Source organism: Plutella xylostella, chromosome 10 (assembly GCF_932276165.1).
Source record: "Plutella xylostella chromosome 10, ilPluXylo3.1, whole genome shotgun sequence".
Classification (NCBI taxonomy): domain Eukaryota; kingdom Metazoa; phylum Arthropoda; class Insecta; order Lepidoptera; family Plutellidae; genus Plutella; species Plutella xylostella.
In genome coordinates this window covers 4,193,257-4,212,157 of record NC_063990.1, presented here as the reverse complement: position 1 = coordinate 4,212,157, position 18,901 = coordinate 4,193,257, and the positions used below count along the sequence as shown (strand labels likewise).

At 36.5% G+C, this 18,901-nt stretch overlaps 1 protein-coding gene across 9 annotated transcripts in view; it reads left to right on the top strand.

The window, feature by feature from the left end:
* Positions 1–18,901, top strand: part of LOC105385394 (RNA-binding protein Musashi homolog Rbp6) — a 405,128-nt gene that overhangs the window by 227,175 nt on the left and 159,052 nt on the right. The window contains exon 1 of one of the 9 annotated variants that reach the window (XM_048623323.1): positions 17,545–17,757. The exons of the other annotated variants lie outside the window; for them this stretch is intronic. Coding sequence (XP_048479280.1) covers positions 17,662–17,757 — 96 coding nt within the window. The 5' untranslated portion in view covers positions 17,545–17,661. Of the gene's footprint in view, positions 1–17,544; positions 17,758–18,901 lie in introns of those variants that run through there. 9 annotated transcript variants of the gene reach the window in all.

Sequence of the window (18,901 nt, the reverse complement as noted above, 5' to 3'; positions counted from 1 at the left end):
TAAAACACTTCCCAGGCGGCCTTTGTTGTCGTGAAAGACGTTTTGAGGCGATGATTTTGTTTCATGCCAATGAACACATTTTGCCGTTTTGGCGAAAATCAACACAGTATAAGAGCATTAAAATTGTGAGCCTTTTGCCGTATGTACGCTGTGTACTGTATAACATTTTGTGATCTAAATACATCATACATTCGCTGATGTTTGCTGATAAATGTTTCTCTCGTCTTTTTCTTTAATGAGAAAAAGTAGGGAGGCAATAAATTGAAATTTGTTTTCACCGTAGAGCGCTTACATACGCATAAATATTTATTACTTATTTAAGTCAGTAGCAATTCATTATACAGGTTATTGAAATAAGATTTATAATTTCAGTATATGATGCAATTTACGTGTTTCTACTTTTATTTTTATTTATTCAATTAGTCTATCAAGATAAATATAAAATACCCATTTTAGAAAAAAACAAATGAAATAACTCAATAATAACCATGAATTTTACAAAGTCTGAGAACACAACTAGAAACTAATCAAATAATATCAAGTGGATCCCAAACATCGTTAAAGTTGGAAGAAAGTTTTCATATATTTAATAATATGACGGCTGTTTGTCGAAGTTTCCCCGAGCACACAAGATTATAAGTGGGGAGCAGAAAGTATAATAGTTGACGTAGGCGCGGGCGCGGGGGCGGGGTGCGGGGCGCGGGTGTCGCCGGGAGGGGGTAGGTAATCAGTACGGACAGTAATTCGGGAGCCTTAAGGGTGTGATCGGTTTGCGCAGACAAGGGTACAACTCCACATCCTTGGAGAGACGAAATACTTTAGTTCAACATTTCCGATGTGGTTTTGTTTTGTAGCTCTTCCAGATTAGGCGATTTCTCAATAAACATGCGACTGGTGGGCAGCTGCTATTGCTTAGTTTGTGAGACGTCTCGGGAGAAATTAATGTAATGTGGAATATAAGTTGGGGCACCGTAATAAGATTGGGTTCGACGCTACCGTCGGTTTCATCCGCTAGTTTATTTAGGAGTAAGATGTAATTGGCCGCGAGATAACTCATAACATAACATAGGTTTACAACTGCTTTGTTGTTTCAAAACACATAAGATTTATACTGGATTTAAACTTGCTGGAACTTGTATCCCTTTAGAACGTATAACGGTGCTAAACTTTCAGCTCGAGTGAAATTTAAAAGAGTGGCGCGTTCAAAAAAATCTTAGCCCAATTAAAATGAATCTTTTGAAGGTTTAGAATAGAGGAATATCGACGGCCTACGCAGCACTTGTCTGAGCCGAGCACACAGAACCAATAGAGGGCCCTCGAGGACCCGCAGGCTTCGGGTATCTTTGCACCTTAATTACACTTGGGCTTAGCCGAGTAGACACGTATACAGGCCTCCCCTAAAACTCGATTGTACGAAAAAAACTGTAGATCGGAAATCGAGGCCGCCTTACTCCGAAACTGGAGAGCCATCGACGCACGATTTTGAGACATTTGAGAGTCGCTCGAGATAGCTTTGATGTATTATTTTTAACGTTCCCAAGAACAGAGTTTGAGTACCAAGAAATTTTATACAATATTGCTACATTGACACAATATTTTGAATAAAATTATCTTTTACACGTGTTTTGAGCTCGATCCTATATTGAAAATCTGTTGTCCAATTAGGAAGAAAAGCAAAAATATGTATACCGTCTGATATTATTATTATGTATACAGTCAAGACCGACCTATTTATAATTAAAATCCGTTTACAAACATTGGTTTCCGTGAAACCTTCAATTAATTTATTAAATAAAACAAAATACAATATTTAAAAACATTAAATTTACCTGGCGACATTTTCCTCAACACCTCCCAACCCATCGCTGGGAATAAGAGGTTAGGGCGTTATTAACTTTGTAATTGAATAATTATGAAGGATACTCTCATTAGTCGCGAGTTGAGGGCCGCCGCCGGGTGGTGGCCGTCAGGCGCTGCCAATGACTGCCGAAGCACTCCGCCGGGACGGATATACAAGATTATATTGCCCCCATTTATTAGCGTAATGTAAGAAACTGTGATTCAAAACATTCATTTAATTTAAGAAACGATAAAACGGCGCGTTAAGATACTTTTTATTATCTGTTAACTACAAAGTTTGCCTACCCTTTGTTATTTAAGCATAAACTTCAACGAGCGTGACTTCGAAAGTTATCCCGGAAAAAACTAGTAACAGGTTAAATAAAAACAGCAAAGACTATCCATAATAAGTACCTAATAATCTCAATATCAGTATGGATGTCGCAGACCTATTGTATATACACGGCTACTTATAGATGGCTACCGTATGCAAGAGCTGCACAAGAACTATTTTAGATGCAGTAATATTACATGAGGAGCATATACCCATGATCATATTACTCGATATGATTCGAGTCTCTGACTATGTAATATCCCGGCGTACGGCAGAGCCGGCTAAACCCACTTTTATCCACCAACTTTCGCATTATCTGCCGAACTCCTCCATAAATTTGAGTTCCAAGTCTACTTACGCTTATCAAGTCAAAACTACTAAGCGTGTATTTATTTGTTTCTATTTTCTGGCTGATTGAGTCGACAACTTTCGCGTTTGTAAGACCCGGCCTCCACCTGACAAGCCTCCCGTTTCATTCTGAATCAGTTAATGCAAAAGTTTATTTTTATAAGTCAGATTACATGTTGAGGAGTTGGATGGAAGTTTCGCCCGGAGAAGCTTTCTTTTGAAATCCTACGGAGAAGGGATGGATGCGATGTTTGCCCGGATTGGAGATTAATGTCCAACTTCAAAACATTTTTGACTTGCGGGATTTATATTCATCTGTATTGAATAAAAATGTTTTTGTTGTTGCTCCGGATACGCCCGAACAGACCCATTGTTGGTGTGCAGAGGCATAAAATGCAAACAAAGGTTTGTGAATATTGAAATAATTAAACAAAAGTTGTACATATACGAAACGCAAACAATTACGTCGCTTATCGCATGGACGTCCTAAATCGTGGAAATTTATGTACACTTCCCGATGGAGCTCATAAACCTTGTAAAACTTCCGGCAGATGGCGGGTGAGTGTCCCCGCGTGGACATTGTCCTGCGAGCGTTTGCACAATACACCACACACAATTGTTTCATTTCATCACCAAAAATCTTGCAAACTTGATAGCATAAGGCCGGCAGCCGTGGGACGCGATTTGGCAATGGAACAAATGGAATTACTCCCGCTAAAAAGATTACATTTGTCTTCATTGATCAAGGAAATTTTACGTTTGATAATGGCATAATTTTTAGTAACGGAACCCACTCCGTCATAATATGCCATTAACGGCGGAGCGACGTGGCCTTTAATTCTCGTTTAAAAGCCTGCACTTGAGTCAAAGTCAGCTGTAATTTTGTCTCAGCTGGCAATACCTTGCAAAAATCTAATTTGTCAAGAAGTAGGTACGCTGCGGCTACTTGTATCGTCGGCTGAAAATTTTAGACAGTCTGGTTGTCACTTACAATCATTATAATCGTCGCGGGATTGTCCATTTCTGCATATAAGTAGGTAGTCCTAAAATAATTATGTAAAATTATAATTATTAAATATTAGGTTAAATTATTACTAAATATCAAATTCTTTTGCAATCATCTTAGCGCGTATATTTATTTTTATTGTTCTGCCAAAAGAGTTATTTACATAGGTATACAATGTATTTTTTACTGATAACATTTAATAATAACTATTTATCTTTAACATAAAAGATGTTTAACATAACACGTACACTAAACCAACAAGTATTATGAGAGTTAAATGTAAGTTCCAGCAAACATAATATCAGAGATTATTACACTTACAGTTGCGGTGGTCGTAAATAACATTGTTAGGATGCTAGCAATACTACCACCTCACAGGATATAGCCAGCTTAACTACAACTCTTGTTTAACATACGAACCCTACACTCAACTTGTAAGTTATTTAACTACATAACTCACACATACCATTACAGGTGTAAAGTTACGTTAAATTGTAATAAAATGGCGACAAGCGAATCATGCCCCCGACATAAGTGCGAGTAACTTACGCACTTTCATGTATCCTCATAAACCTCGGAGTTATGTGAGGGGTACTCACGACCTAAACGAAGAAAAATGTGCTGTTCAGTTATAATAATTATTATTATAATTATCATTTAGAATACTGATAATATTTTTGCGTAAAAAATAATAATTGGCTTTTACCAAATCCTTGTTTTAGGCTTTGCCATCTAATTCAATAACTTGAGAACACCTCTGAAAACTTGTAAAATAAACTTTTATAAATTTGATGAATTTTTTTTATAGAATGTATCTGGAAAGACAAAATATAATATTAGTAATTACCGGTAAAGGTACTATACAATGTAAGACTGTTTGTTTTCCCAAATAAATAAAAAAAAAATTAAAAAAAAAAAAATAGTAATATGTTATGGGGAAAGTTACTGTTTGACCACTAAAATATGTATATTTCTAGAGCATGTCATTGAAACCCTGTATGCTTTATTTTCTATTTATCTCGTTTTGATGACACCGTAAATGAAAACTTACTTTTTCAAGTATCAATTCCGAAGATCCACCTTTTACTTGTGCTAATAGCTTCTCTTTTTGTTTTCAGGTAAGACAAAGTTCCACGTCATCAGCCGAAAAAGGGTAATTGTAACAAAATGCCGTTTCCTTTAGCAGTTTTCTTTGTTCTTTTATTTTGATATCAGAACAATAGTCGTATTTAACTCTTCCTTAGGAACGTTAAAGTAAAGATAACAATGGTTGGCCGCAATTGTTCTACAGAAAGTGCCAGCTGGAGTTTCCAACACTGACCAAAACTGGTCAAATTATCCTGCAAGTTTATGTTAACTACGAATACTACGATAAGCTGCATACCTTCGAATTAAAAGGGTCATTATATGAACCTCGATTGCTATCTCTGCTACTTTATCAGAGTTCAAAACTGAATTAGAGGCCCTCGTGTGGTTTTAGCACCCGAATCCTGAATGGATTGGGTCGCAATAAAGTGAATAATGTTTTCCATAATTGTAAAGAATTGACAAATATAGGATAAAAAGATTTTAGGTGGTTTAGTCATGCAAAAATAAAACAATAATTTATTGCTCTCGCGCAGTTTGCACGAGTTGAGAAGAAGTTTCAGCCTCAATGTAAAAACATTTATTCAACAATAAATTCTTTGATTTTATTACTATAAAACCACAACAAGAAACAACCGATATAATTTCTATTTCCTTCTTCCGTGGCTTAGCAAATAAAGAAAAATTAACTCTTATAATAAATGTTTCATTCGCTTGACAAAGTCTTTACTCCAAAGAATCATATCGTTAATCCTTTAAATGGATTCCAAAGGAAAGAAGCAATTTCATTTGTAAGAACCTGCTTCTCCTTATAATCCGTCCGAGGTAATAACGTTTCATATTCTTAATAGAATCACTCTACGTCGCCCGGAACTTTATAGTCTCATTTTCATTGAGAACGTTTAGTAGGAATAAACTTGTAGAATATTTGATGTACGGCCGGGAGCGGTATAAGGTCCAATCTCCGGGCCCTTTTAGGTCGGAATTTATAAAGTGGAGCTTACGATGAAATACGACGTTTTTTCCAAGTGACGGGTAATGTTTTTTAAATAAAAAATGTGGGTGTACTTTTTCTCTATCTCACGCTGAAATGAAGCAGATATATCGTGTGTTCCTTATGGAGTAATTTTCGTTCGAAACGTGGAATTAAAAGACGCATCATTTCGTTTCACTCTTGGCTCTTTATCCCAATCATGATATTTTGTGGCACAAGCTTTATAAACGTAATGGCTTTTATGATTTTTTTACATGGTGCATGGATGATGTATTTAGTGCTTACGTTATAATTAGACACAAATAATTATCTCATTAGCGAGAAGCATTTTGTATGGCACTTGTACGGTCAGGTGCAGAAAAACCTGACCCACCTCTCATACTAACAATGCTTCTGAGGGGGTTCAGGTTTCTCTGCCCCTTACTGTACTAATTATTATTAAACAACTACCTAAACTATTAGATTAATATGAACGATGAAATACCTGACAGTGACAGTGCACGTCAATTTTATATTTATAAGAACAAGCAAAAGCTATGCGTATAGAAAAAGTTAATCTACACGACAATAATAATAATACGGTATAGTCACAATCTCCAGCATGTTACTCATGTAACATAGGTATATAATCCAATGAATATTCAAAGAAATTTTATCTCAGTAGAACCTTCACTTACGCACTGGATTTAATTAAGGGTTTCCATGAGTCGCTTTGTGCCGCGTGCCGCGGGGACGCCATCGTGGGTATCATAGATGATTTATTTTATTAATTTCATTTCTACGACTTTAATCTGCGAAGATTACCGGGCGTAACTTAGTAGGTTCCTATGTGGCATGTTAAGTCTGAAACAGGTAACATTAAAATAAGTATAAGTGTTATGTAACGTATGCCTCGGCTACGAGTATGTTACATATCTATGTAATTGATATATAATGTATTTAACCTAACACATCACCTTAAGTAGGTATAATGTGTAAAGAATATTATGTATTTTTGCACTTATGTACCTTTGAGGATAATTTATTATTCCTACGTTTTCACATATGCATGTGGCTATTGTATGATGTTCTCTCATAGCGTAGTGTACCTCTAGACAGTTGAAAGCGTCAGACGTCATAACTCAACAACTCAAAAGTGTAAGATTCATGCCAACCCTCTAGTTGAACAGTGCACTAGGGCCGGGCTCATCCATACATGCTTTACTTTAGATACCAAACAGTACGATCCCTTTTGTCTCCCGTTTCCGCTACTTTTAAGAAAGCTTTGAAAATCCAACGCATACGTAGAAGTTCCTATTTTTAGTTTTTTACAATTCTCGCAATAGACACATCATCTGGCGTGGATGAGTTTTTGTTGCGTGAGAAGTCTCATTGTCTTGCCGCTGGATCCCGGAACTATTGTTTAAGGAGGATGTAGCAAGAAGAGTATCGCTATTGTTTACGAAATTTTTAACTTTCATTTCTGTGCTCCCACCGCCTCTGAAGCAACATGTGGCTTCAAAGCGCTAAATGATTAAAACTACTCGGTTTTAATTAAAAACACGTAACGATGTTGCTGCTAACCAATAAACAGGAATACTTGTGCGCATAAATTAGAGGGGATGCGCCACTACACATTAATATTTTGCGGTAATCTCAGTTTAAAACAATGCGGAGAACACAGCTTTATGACAGTAATAGCACACAAGAAATAACTTGAACAAATCTTTGTGACGATTACATTTAAGTATTATAGAGGTCGAAATGTCAGCAGCAAACGGTAACGACTAGGGTTTTATTCACAGAAAATAATATTTTGGACGCCTATAAATCATAGTAACTAAGGGATTATCAGCAATTGGTTCCCTGCAGAGGGCATTAAGAAGCGTTTGTGAAATACCCATGTCACAAGTAATGTTGGCCGGGAAAAAGTGTCTGAATTTTTCTGGCAGTACCTTTTTCAAGTGAGAAGATGAATTAGTTTCCATATGACAAATGTGAACCATGTAAGTATATAAGTTAAATGTGAATGATGGTACATACATGAGCTTTTCTTGTGCTTTTAACAAGAATAATTCAAAAAAGATAAATCATATTTTTGTTAGTATTATATTCAATTTTGTAGGTATGCAAAAATTTATTACCTACTTCATACCGTTAAAGATTTGTGAAAAACAGTTAAAACTGACCACGGATCCCTTAGTTGGTGATTGCGACTCACACTTGTCAGTTTCTCTTCTTTGTACAGTTCCCACTAAACTTAGTTCTTTGATTAAATGTAAGGTACGTTCTAAGTCAGAATCGAAGCAATAGTTTATCTCACATTGAATCATGTTAAGGACCCAAAACTTATGATTTAATTTAACCCTAACCTCCAAATTGTCACACTGAAGGCTCCAATTGGCTTTGTCCCTGCGGTAGCGGCGCTAGGACACGATATGTACCTTCTAGACGCGTATTCTAGAAGGTAACACACATGCTATGCGGTATATGGAAGGTTTAGTGGTAGAGAATGCTATGAGCATAATATTTGCCGTGGTAGTACTTTGTATTATGTGAATATGGGTATGTTTGTATGGGAAAAAACTTTAGACTGTTCATTAATTGAGTATATTTTAGACCATTATACCTATAGCTGCCATATTTTATAGAAGTTGGGAAAGAAAATTTGCTCCTTGCAGGGGTACAATTATTTTTAATACAAAATAAAGAAATAACTGCAACAACTAAAAATATAAGTTTTATTATAAGTGTCTGTCTGTCATAGTAGATAACTTGTTGGCAGGCACAGACCATAAATCTTAGACCAGTTTCTAAGGTGACTTTAGATTGTGTGAAAGAAAATATGAGAGAGTGTGGAGTGAATGAGGATATGACAGAGGATATGGTAAAATGGCGTGACATGACGCACAAAGCCGACCCTAAATAAGGAAAGGGCTAGAAAGAAGAAGAAGAACGTCCCATACAATTTATACAATTAAACATGATCATAATTGATGCAAGATATAAGTCCGAAGCTCTTCGCTTAGGTCATGCATTAAGATCTCGAAGTCTTGCGGAATAAGATCGCAGTGTTCATGTTATTGCGTCAATTAATCATAAGTTTGCGTTAGTGAAATTTCTCCAGCGGGTAGCATCGGTGCATGAGCTCAGGAAGCCGTGAAATTGGTTCGCGAAACCTTAATGTTAAAGCAAGAACTAGGGCACCGATCATTTTAGAAGCTGAAAGTGCAGTTTTTGGTAAAATTTCCTAAGACGAGAAGTTTCAACGAACGAAAGGAATTTTAGTACTTGAACTTTGTAATACCTACTAGTACTAGTTTTTATGTACGAAATTCTCGTATAAAACATGCTCATACAAGGGTTGATATCTGGTTTTACTGATACATAACTCGCCACCGATTCATCTTAGTTTCAACTATAAACAATATGACAAAGACTTTGTCGCTTCGAAGCAAACACACTTTAAAGATTGCAGTTCTAAACAAGGATCTTACTTTTAGATTTAAGGACAGTATAATACATTATGACTTTTACTGTCAGCTTTTTATTACATGCAATAGTTTTACGTAGCGCGCTGCTCTTATAGTATTGGTCGTAAGGTTGAATTTGGTGTGGAGAGATTATATTTATAGTAGTGGACGAGTGTATAACAAGTTGCAAAGTTCCAGCGGGCTGCTCTGACAGAATGCGAGCATAGAATTATTATGATAGTTTTAAAGAGTTAGATGCAGCAAATTGCCGTACTCCGCGTAGCAACTGCTACGGCGTAGCAGCGTAGCGCCGTAGCACCCGGGTAAGCTTTATTTATACCCCGTAATTAATATGACAGGGTTCCGTTAAGTTTTCCCCAAAGCCTGTTGTACAGTACCGGCTATTGTTAGGTGTGGTTCAGTGATTTTTAGTGACTAGTGCTGAATTAAAGTAAAACAAATATAATTAAGTACTTAATTTATTACATTAGATTACATTATAATGCTAAACTGCATAGAAACATAATTATATACTGTAGAATACATGCATAATTTTATAATGAATTTCTAATTTCAAACAATTGCACATTATTATCTAAAGCTTCTAAATTGAAATGTGGCCTGAAATAATTAATGAACAAGCAAACATTTTCATTGATTGCATTGAAACAAACAACAAATACCTATGCCATGAAATATGTATGTCTGGCAAAAGAGACCATTCTATTATGTATTTGTGTCAAATGACAATATCAATTATTTCAGTACTTTAACCATAATTTATGTGACAAAACGTATATTAACTATGCACACTATAATTTTATTTCGGTGGTTATTCATGGCAAATAAAATGATTATCAGCTTTGAAGACTTAGGCAGAAGTTAAGTTTAAAGTAAATTAAGGTTTAAGAAGTGAAAATTAAGTTTTTTATGAAAAATCAGTTAGAACAATATATAGTAGGTATATTATGTAGGTACCTTAAATATTTACTCTATGCGTAAAAAAAAGTCGCCCCAAATCAGCTTTCGATGCTTTTTCTACCATTCATATTATAATAGCGACAGTAACGGTAAAATACAATTATTATGTGTAAACGTACGTACGGAACTGAAATAACTTTCGGAAAGTCCCGACCGAATTTGAAATGATCGGCCGAATTTAAAATTGCGAATGTTTTTACAAAATTAACTTTGTTTATTTCGAAATCGGATTATGTAAATGTCGGTGGCGCCTGAATAGTGGCCTGGCCGCGCCGTCATGTTGATTTTTCTAATCAACAGTCTTTTTGGAGGTTTTTTAAATTATTTTTTACGCTGTCACATCAAAGGATATAGTGTTTCGGGTGCGGTTATCTTTGCACCTATATCTAGTAATGGAAATTTTTCAAATGTAGGTTCCACAGAGATAAACATTTCATTTTTAAACAGATGTTGGTAGATACACTAAATGCTAAGATTTTTATCCAAAGACATTTCAGTCCAAATTGAGTTCGTAATCTGAGGCTTAGTCCATTTTAACCAATCAGTGACGAAACTTACTTTAAACTCTTAAACAAAATATAATTGATACCATCTATTGTCGCTCTTCAGCCCTCCACGACTTAACATTTTAATAACATTTCGGTTCGAAGAATTAATAAATGCCAGTGGGCCAATTAAAAATGGATTATAAGTGAAATGAAACAAGTGGCTTAAGTCCAAACCCGACGTAAAGTGGAAAAGATTAAGGCACTAGTCCGACCACTTAAACCTACATAGCGAACCAATTTTAGTGATTGTGAAAATGGAATGTTTAGATTTATTTCTCATAATATAATGAAGTGAAATAAAAAAAACAGATATACGGGCATATAACCCGGTTGGAGAAGATATTTCTACTTGCGTGTGTATATATCTATGTATATATGTGTAGATGATGTAGTGAAGCGTCCGTAGTCGAGCGGGCTTCAGTTATCGTAACTGATCACTGAGGTTAAGCAACAACTGGCACGGTCAGCCATTGGATGGGTGACCGATTTCAAGTGGTTCTTTTCTGGACGCTTCCGTGCTTTGGACGGCACGTTAAGCCGTGGGTCCCGGTTGCTGCTTCGGCAGCAGTCGTTAAGCCTAGTCAGTGGCCTTTGGGCGGCTTGAAAACATCTGACAGTCGGGTTGCCCACTTACCCGACAACTCTCTCAGCACAAGCTTACTTGTGTTGGGGTCGCGGTGGACTAGGCCTAAACCCTTCCTTCATTGGAAGGAGACCCGTGCCCCAGCAGTGGGGACGTAATGGGTCGTGATGATGATGATATGTGTAGATATATCAGCGCTCTGATACCCATATTACCTGCCTAGTTTGGGGTCGGATGGCCGTGTGTCAATTGTCCTCATATTTATTTTCTTTTTATTTAGGTAACATAAAAAATGAATGTATTGTCTGTGGCCTATGAATAAGTAGGTACCTAAGTTTTTGTTTACTAAACTCTTTTATGACGACACAATGATTGAATAATCCATGTACCTACTCCGTAGCCTGTTGAAACCCGGAGGTATAATACATAACAAGCCCCTATACAGATACAGAGATCAGTTGACGCCCACCCTTCGCATTACAACACAGCAAGTGATAATTAAGCTTGCCCTCAGGATAGCCAGCACCCGGGAAAAAACCGTATGATAAAACAGGAATAATATAATAGAGTGTACATTATGCTCCTGAAATAAAAATTACATTAACAAATTTTTATGTTTTTTACTAAAAATATCATTGGATTTGAAAATTTTATCTGTTTTACTGTATTCTCCTACCCAATCGCTTTCTTCATCTCATATATTGTATTATAATTAAGAACTTTCTTAAAGAGAATGTTTTTTTTAATTATTTTGAATCCATACCAAAGCTTCCACACAAATCGATTTTAAATTACATCGTAACAGATTTTATCACACCCATTTAAGTTTCACAAAACTTCAACGATAGCTTGACCCGGGCCAATGGTTCTAATCCAATTTCCAACGAATTATAAATCTAACAATGTAATGAAATCAGGGGCAATAAAACACGTGGGGTCTCTATTAACCCACGCGTCTAAAAGAGCGTCCGGACGTAGGGACACTGAATACTGTCTGTTCAATTTAACTTGTCTTTTACAACTGAATAAATCACTCGCCCGCAACTCCTGTGCCCTTCGAATAGAACCTATTTTCTCATCATGAAAGAGGTGACAATGTAGGAGTGGAGGACAAACGATAAATGAATAGTTGTTGAACTCTGATTGTGATCCAATTAGAGGAAAACCGTCCTTTACTCACTTACATGCGCCCTTTTAAATGAAACTGTATCTGAAATGTAGGATAAATAAAATTAGGTACCTAAGTATTACTAAGCATACGGAAACATTTTCAATTAGTATTATTTATTGCGATTTGCAAAATAAATAATTAAGGCATCACTCATGCATTAAAACAGGTAATTTTTGTCCCTAAGGAGAGTTACTTTTATGACAGCTGTCTAATTACAAAAATTTAGCATTTCATAAAATCAATCATTTATTTACATAATGTGTGGTCGATTTTATGGATAATTATAAGATAGGTAGGTACTTGTTGTTCGAACAAACTATAACAAATAATATAGCTTTCCATATACCAATCCAAAATGGCGTCAATACCTACCGCCAATAAGATGCGTGGCGTGACAGACTCGCACGTCGAGCAGGCGGCAGATTAATCGAAGACTGCAGTTACGATTAGTCGATGATTAATCGCGCGACGGCGGCGCCATCTGCCGCATTAATTGGTTCATTTCCTCCCGACGGCACAAAATGGAATTTTGTATTTCGATTTGTGAAACGTTCGCCGTTTTTGCGCGCCACACTACACCCGTTCAGGTGTGTTATGGACTCCCTGATTTATCGTTACTTTGCACCATTCCAAATTGTTATTTTCGAAAATACACGTTTATTCCCCGATCGGGCTTATTTAAATGTACAATTAACCGTTACGTGTGTTGTGCGTTAACTTTAATTTCAGGTTGTTTATAGGAACATAGCGAAAACAAACAAAATAGTTGTATACGGGCGGAACAATGTACAAGAGTTAAATGCCGTAAGAATGAGTAAAACTTCTTTGTAGGCTTCAGAAGTTTCACAAAAGAGCCCGCATGATTTCTGAACGCGTGTAATTTTTCAAACGTCATATTTTTTGTAACAGTTCCACCAACCTTTCAGATAAAGTTGGCTATTGTTCGAGTTAGATATTTGGAAATGGGGTTACCTTTTTCTTGGTGTTTTGTTATGGATAGTTCAATAGTGACGTACGTGAGCGAACCAAACACTTCCCAAGTTTGCTTTTACCGAAGTTTCACTGGATTAGTTGTGCTGCTGTAACGATTTATTCATATGGCTTTCCTGTCTTATATATTTATTTTATAACAAGATGTATTATTAATAAAAGGAAAAGGTAAGCTTCCTACCTATAACGCAGGCTTAGTTATTAAAACACCGGTGATTTATTTACAGGTATTCAACAAAATCCACAAACAACGGCTCTTAGCTTTTAAATATGTTTTGAGGATTTTTTGTTGAATTTTGTATATTTTTTTAGGGTAGGGTTTTGTATACAAAGTTGCCTCTATTGAAGTATCATGGTGATTTTCTATTTATCAATGTCAGAGAAACTCCATAAATAGTTTTCAATAATAATAATACCAATTTAAGATATCTATTTAAATGCGAAAATTCCGTAAACAAGAAGTTCTACTTGTCTCGTTGGCAGAGTTGTCTGTACACTAAATTACACACGGAAAATCCTAATGTCATCATAACGCAACACCAGCGCTGTACGGTAGATTGTATTAAACAAAAGGGAATTAAATAGCAGACAGGTAGGTGCGCCGAGCCGCGACCGAAGTGAAGAATGAGCAACTTTATTCTACCTTCAGCTGTGCGATGCGGTCCTGGTAGCTGCTACATTTTGTTGCTATACTGTAGGTTTTTCTCATTTAAGATAATTTTATGTCAAATATTTAATAATTGTGAGATAGCCTCTATCGGTATGGAATAAATCGTAAAAGTAACCTAGGTGTTAATTTATAGACATAAGTACCAAATTTCATGAAAATCTATCCAGTATTTTTTACGTTAAATTGTAACAAACATGTTTACTAACAAACTATGGCATTTATATTTACAATATTAGTAGGATTATTGATATGACATAAGTATGCAGTTTTTGAGCCACAAAAAAGAATTGATTTTTTTTAACCCTCGAACTGTTGAATTACAAATGGAACAGTAGATACGAGTTGCTATTTGACCCCATCTAATCAGTGCCCCAATCCTGCCGCTATGTTTAACATATTATTTTTCATATCTTCGTTTCCTTTTCATGTGTTCTTGTGATTATTTTTAATATCCACGGTTCGTTTCGGTTTAATGCAGACATTAGGGTGTCCCGTTGATATATGGAGTTTTTTTCAAGCTAAAAAAACAAAGGGTTCTTAAAAGTTGCGTATTTTGTGTCATTGAGCCAGGCTGCCTGTGTTAAACTTAAAGTTCAAACGGGACACCCTGATAGACATCATGTTTCATAATGTAAAGAAATGGGAGCTTTAATATTTCAAAATTTTCAACGTATTATGCATTAACGTGATATACATTATTATTACAGGAAGTCGGTACGTATGTTGAATACTTCCTGTAATTAAATAATGGGTTCCGTGGAAAAAAAACTGATGACTAGGTGTTATAATATACCTATTAAGTAAGTCGAACAAATAGTTCAGTACTTAACTACAAATAGTTTCGGGTTTTATTTCCTGTTTGAGGCAAGTATTAGTTTTGAAAATAAATATTAATTTAGTTTTTTCTTTCCTTCATCGTAGAAGTGACGCCAACAAAATACGAATGCCTGTTTAGATAGCGTAATATTTAAAAAGTGGGTTCAGGAATATACCTTTGCGTACCTCAAAGGGAGTATATTGGTATAATAGATGAATGTTCGGTATAACATTTGTTTACGTCGTTGAAATATTGCAGAAGCAAAACAATTGCCTTTTGACTAGAAAAGATTTTAAAATTGAACAGAATCAGATATGAAAAGTTGCTGTTTTTTCTCAAAGTGGCATATAACAAGATTATTTGTAACAATACAACAGCTATGAACAAGTTCAGAGTATCTCTGTAGAAATAAAATCGTATTCTTATTAGAAAACCTTCGACATTATTGTTTATTATCATTTGCATCGCTTTTCTTTTGTCTTCCATTTTACATATTTACAATGTTACTTTGTAGATGGTTTTCAGTGGCAATAAATTCTTTATTTTATTCTTTTGCAGACTAAGCTAGTTGAGTTTTTTGCATACCTATATACCTACGTAGTTATCGCTTGTTCAGTTCCTATATTTGAACGAGTTATGGAATTAAAATTATAATATTTTCCCAACTTATAAAATACAAACTTGCCGAGGTGTAAGAAATTCACAAATTCACCGTACTTTCATTATTTATGACTCTAATCAATGGTGTAGAATTAGCAACAAAGTTGTTATTCATTTGTACCTAATAATTGAAATAACAACTACAGTGTTCATTAATGTAAGTTCCGTCAGTATTTTTTTCTAATATACCAAGTAAATGTGTCTGAGACAACTTTGTACTCATTCCGGCAACTTGCGAGTATTTCCCGGACACGCCACTGGCCTGGAATTTTAAGAACTACAATTTTGTAAACACACCTAACGACCGTGAAATCCTCAATTCGATTCCAAACCGTGACATCACATCTACAGCGGAACAAAGAATTGTATCAACAAAATGGTAGAAAGAAATATATAGGTGCTATTTTTAACGTGATTAGAGTTCAAAATATGTAAGTTAATACTAGTGTTTACAGTTATTTAAACCAACTTAATTTCTTTCTTCTCAGCCTATCGCACTACCTATCATATTCTCCACAACAGCCAAGGTTAAGTAGAAGAGAATTCTATTAGCATTAAGTCGGCCTATGTATGTATAAATTTGAGAATTTAATAAAAATTGTTTAATAGTATAGTTTGTTAGTATATTACACTCGTGTTCTGAATTTCTGTAGATTACCTTTAACTAACTAATAGTGCCGGACTCAGAGACTCCAACGTCCGTTGAATTGCTTGTACAGCGCTTCTTCCACCCACAACTTGGGATTATCGAGATTTCACTGAATTAGAAATGTAGATACTTTAAAACAGAACCGAAGTTCCGAGTGAGTCTCGAACAAACAATACAAAGTTTTATTTAATTTGAAGGAATAAAGAAGTTGGACGTTTCCCGTATTTTCTCTCCGCATTACATTCATCAATGTCACACGAGTTGTATAACATCGGCTATGATAAACAGAACTGCAATCTCGCAAAATCGCCAACTCAGTCTCCGCTGAGGAACTATACGTACCAGTTGCATGCGCGGCGCTGACTGAAATAATTTCAGAACGAAACGACAGCATTGCTACTTTGCATAAAAATACCGAGACGTCACGCGTTTACAAAATAACGTACTGCTCTTAGCGATGTTATTTTTATTTCCCCCTTTACGGAAAGTTTTGACATAAGTATGAATGGAAAACACCAAAATTGAATGGCGGCCAAATGTTAAGTTCGGGAGGGAGCGAGGGGAAGCCGGCGGATGCCTATTAGGGGAAGTAGACCAAAGAGGACCGTAGGCCTGGCTACGCCGTAGCGCTACGAGCCGCTACGCCGCTACGTGCGTAGCCGGCAGGCTGCATCCATCATATTAGATGTGATTGAGATTAAAATTTTGGTGTTCTCGTTTTATTTTATTCGGATGCAGATAATGGATACTACTGAATAAAATATTTAAGCCTTTTTGATAGATAATACATAAAGGTATTATTTATGTACAGTTACGTAGGTACATTTTATGTGTATTTATTATTAAAATACCGTTTATAGATGTCATACATGTATAGATGAAAACATTACTGTGACAATAAGATTACTTTATATTCAAGTACGATTGAATGTTTTTGTAATTTATTCTATGGAACATTAGAATCCAACTGCAATTTAGAAACGCATTTAAATACGAAACGCATTTAAATACAATTGTACAAATGGAATTGGATCAGCAACTCTCATTAAATATTTTAAGCATCCTCATGTATTTGCCAGCAGATATGCTGTTTTGATCAATTGATGCTAATTGGGTGGCGGGCGATCGACACCCAGTTTTATTGTAAGAATATTTCAGGCCCGCTGCGGTGATAAATCAAACTCGAAACCGTAATGAAAGCGAACGGATCGCGTCGCGAAGAGAGGGAGGAAAAAATATCACGGAAAAAATCAGGTGCGTCCCCCGGTCGGTGCCGAGAGAAAAACAGTGTGGCGGGTCGTGGGGGGCGGCGGTGGTGGCAGCGCCGGCGGGGGCGCGGGGCGGGCGGTCGATGCGGGGGCGGGCGCGGGCGGTGCGCGTGCGCGGCCTGCCCCCGGCACGCCGCCGCCACGGCGCGCCACACGCCGCGCGCTCGCCGTCCCGACCCGCCGCGTCCAGAGTGCCGCCGATCCGCCGCCGCCGCCGGCCTGGCCGCGCTATCAACACACGCACGTGATCGCCTTCCGACTTTACATGTCCAAAGTGTTAAAGTCAGTGCTTCCCATAGCCAGCGCGAGAGTGCTCCCGCACCAGATTTACAAGCCGGATCTCACCTGTTCACCGCTCAGGGTCAGTATACCGGTGCTCCCGCTTCTTCCGGATTTTATCTTGAGTGCATTTTGACAAATGTTGGACGGAGTGTCGCGCGGGGCCGGTGCTGGCCGGCCAGGCTCCGCCGGACGCTGCTCACTGCATTAACAACAAACAGACCGATTGACCTGTTACGTCCGAGGCACTAATCGTCCCCGAGCGGCTGCCGTTAACTCGCGTCTCGTGATTTCGTTGAAAAATTACTGTATTTTGTTCCTTTGCCTAAATATTGCGATAAGAAACGAGTAAAACACTAATAGCTGAAAATAAAATTGTCGAATCGCATGCGACGGTGATATTAAACGTGAGCTATTCAAGATTAGTACTACTACTCACAAACAATTGGAGTTTTACCATTATATTTACAGCTGATTCTATGGATTCGCACGGTTCGACCTTGATTTTTTAATGAAGATAGAAGATATTAAAATTACAATTAATTTATATTTTAAAAAGTTTTTGTGAAATTCTGTTTGCCAGAAAATATGTCATTTTAACATCTGCTGTAAACTCTTACAAATTTAATTATTTGTGTTAATTTTATTTATATAAAATTAAAGGTATCAATCGCAGTTAAAAATAAAGTATTAAAACCTATAAACAAATAAATCTTCTAATTTCGAATTCGCGTGACCATTAGTGAAAAGTTAAATTAGCCGAATACAAATGTGATAAACAAAACCATTGGTACCGTTTTATTACATTGTAGTTATATATATTTTAATTGTATTTATTTAGCTTTACATTCATGCCATTCTTTTAATGTAAGTATTCAAGGAATATCTGAAAAAAAAATGCACAAAAATATACCAACAAAAAAACTAACAATTCAGGCGAATAGTTTTAAATTCGACCTAAAAACAAAGGAAAAAGTGGCAAAATACAGTAAACGTTTCAACTTAGTCCACAGCACGTGGAAGTGGCGAGTGAGTTACTCAGCTGCTTTACGACGTTTCTTGCCGTCAAAAAACTGATGGTGCACTTTATGACCGCTGTTTTCAGTTTAATCGCCGGCCGAACGTACCGAGTCTTTCACTTGCTTTTTGTACAATTAAGGGCGTGTCTTTGACTAGATTTTTGTCGTACTAATGGTTGACTGTAAATATGCATATTTAAATATGAA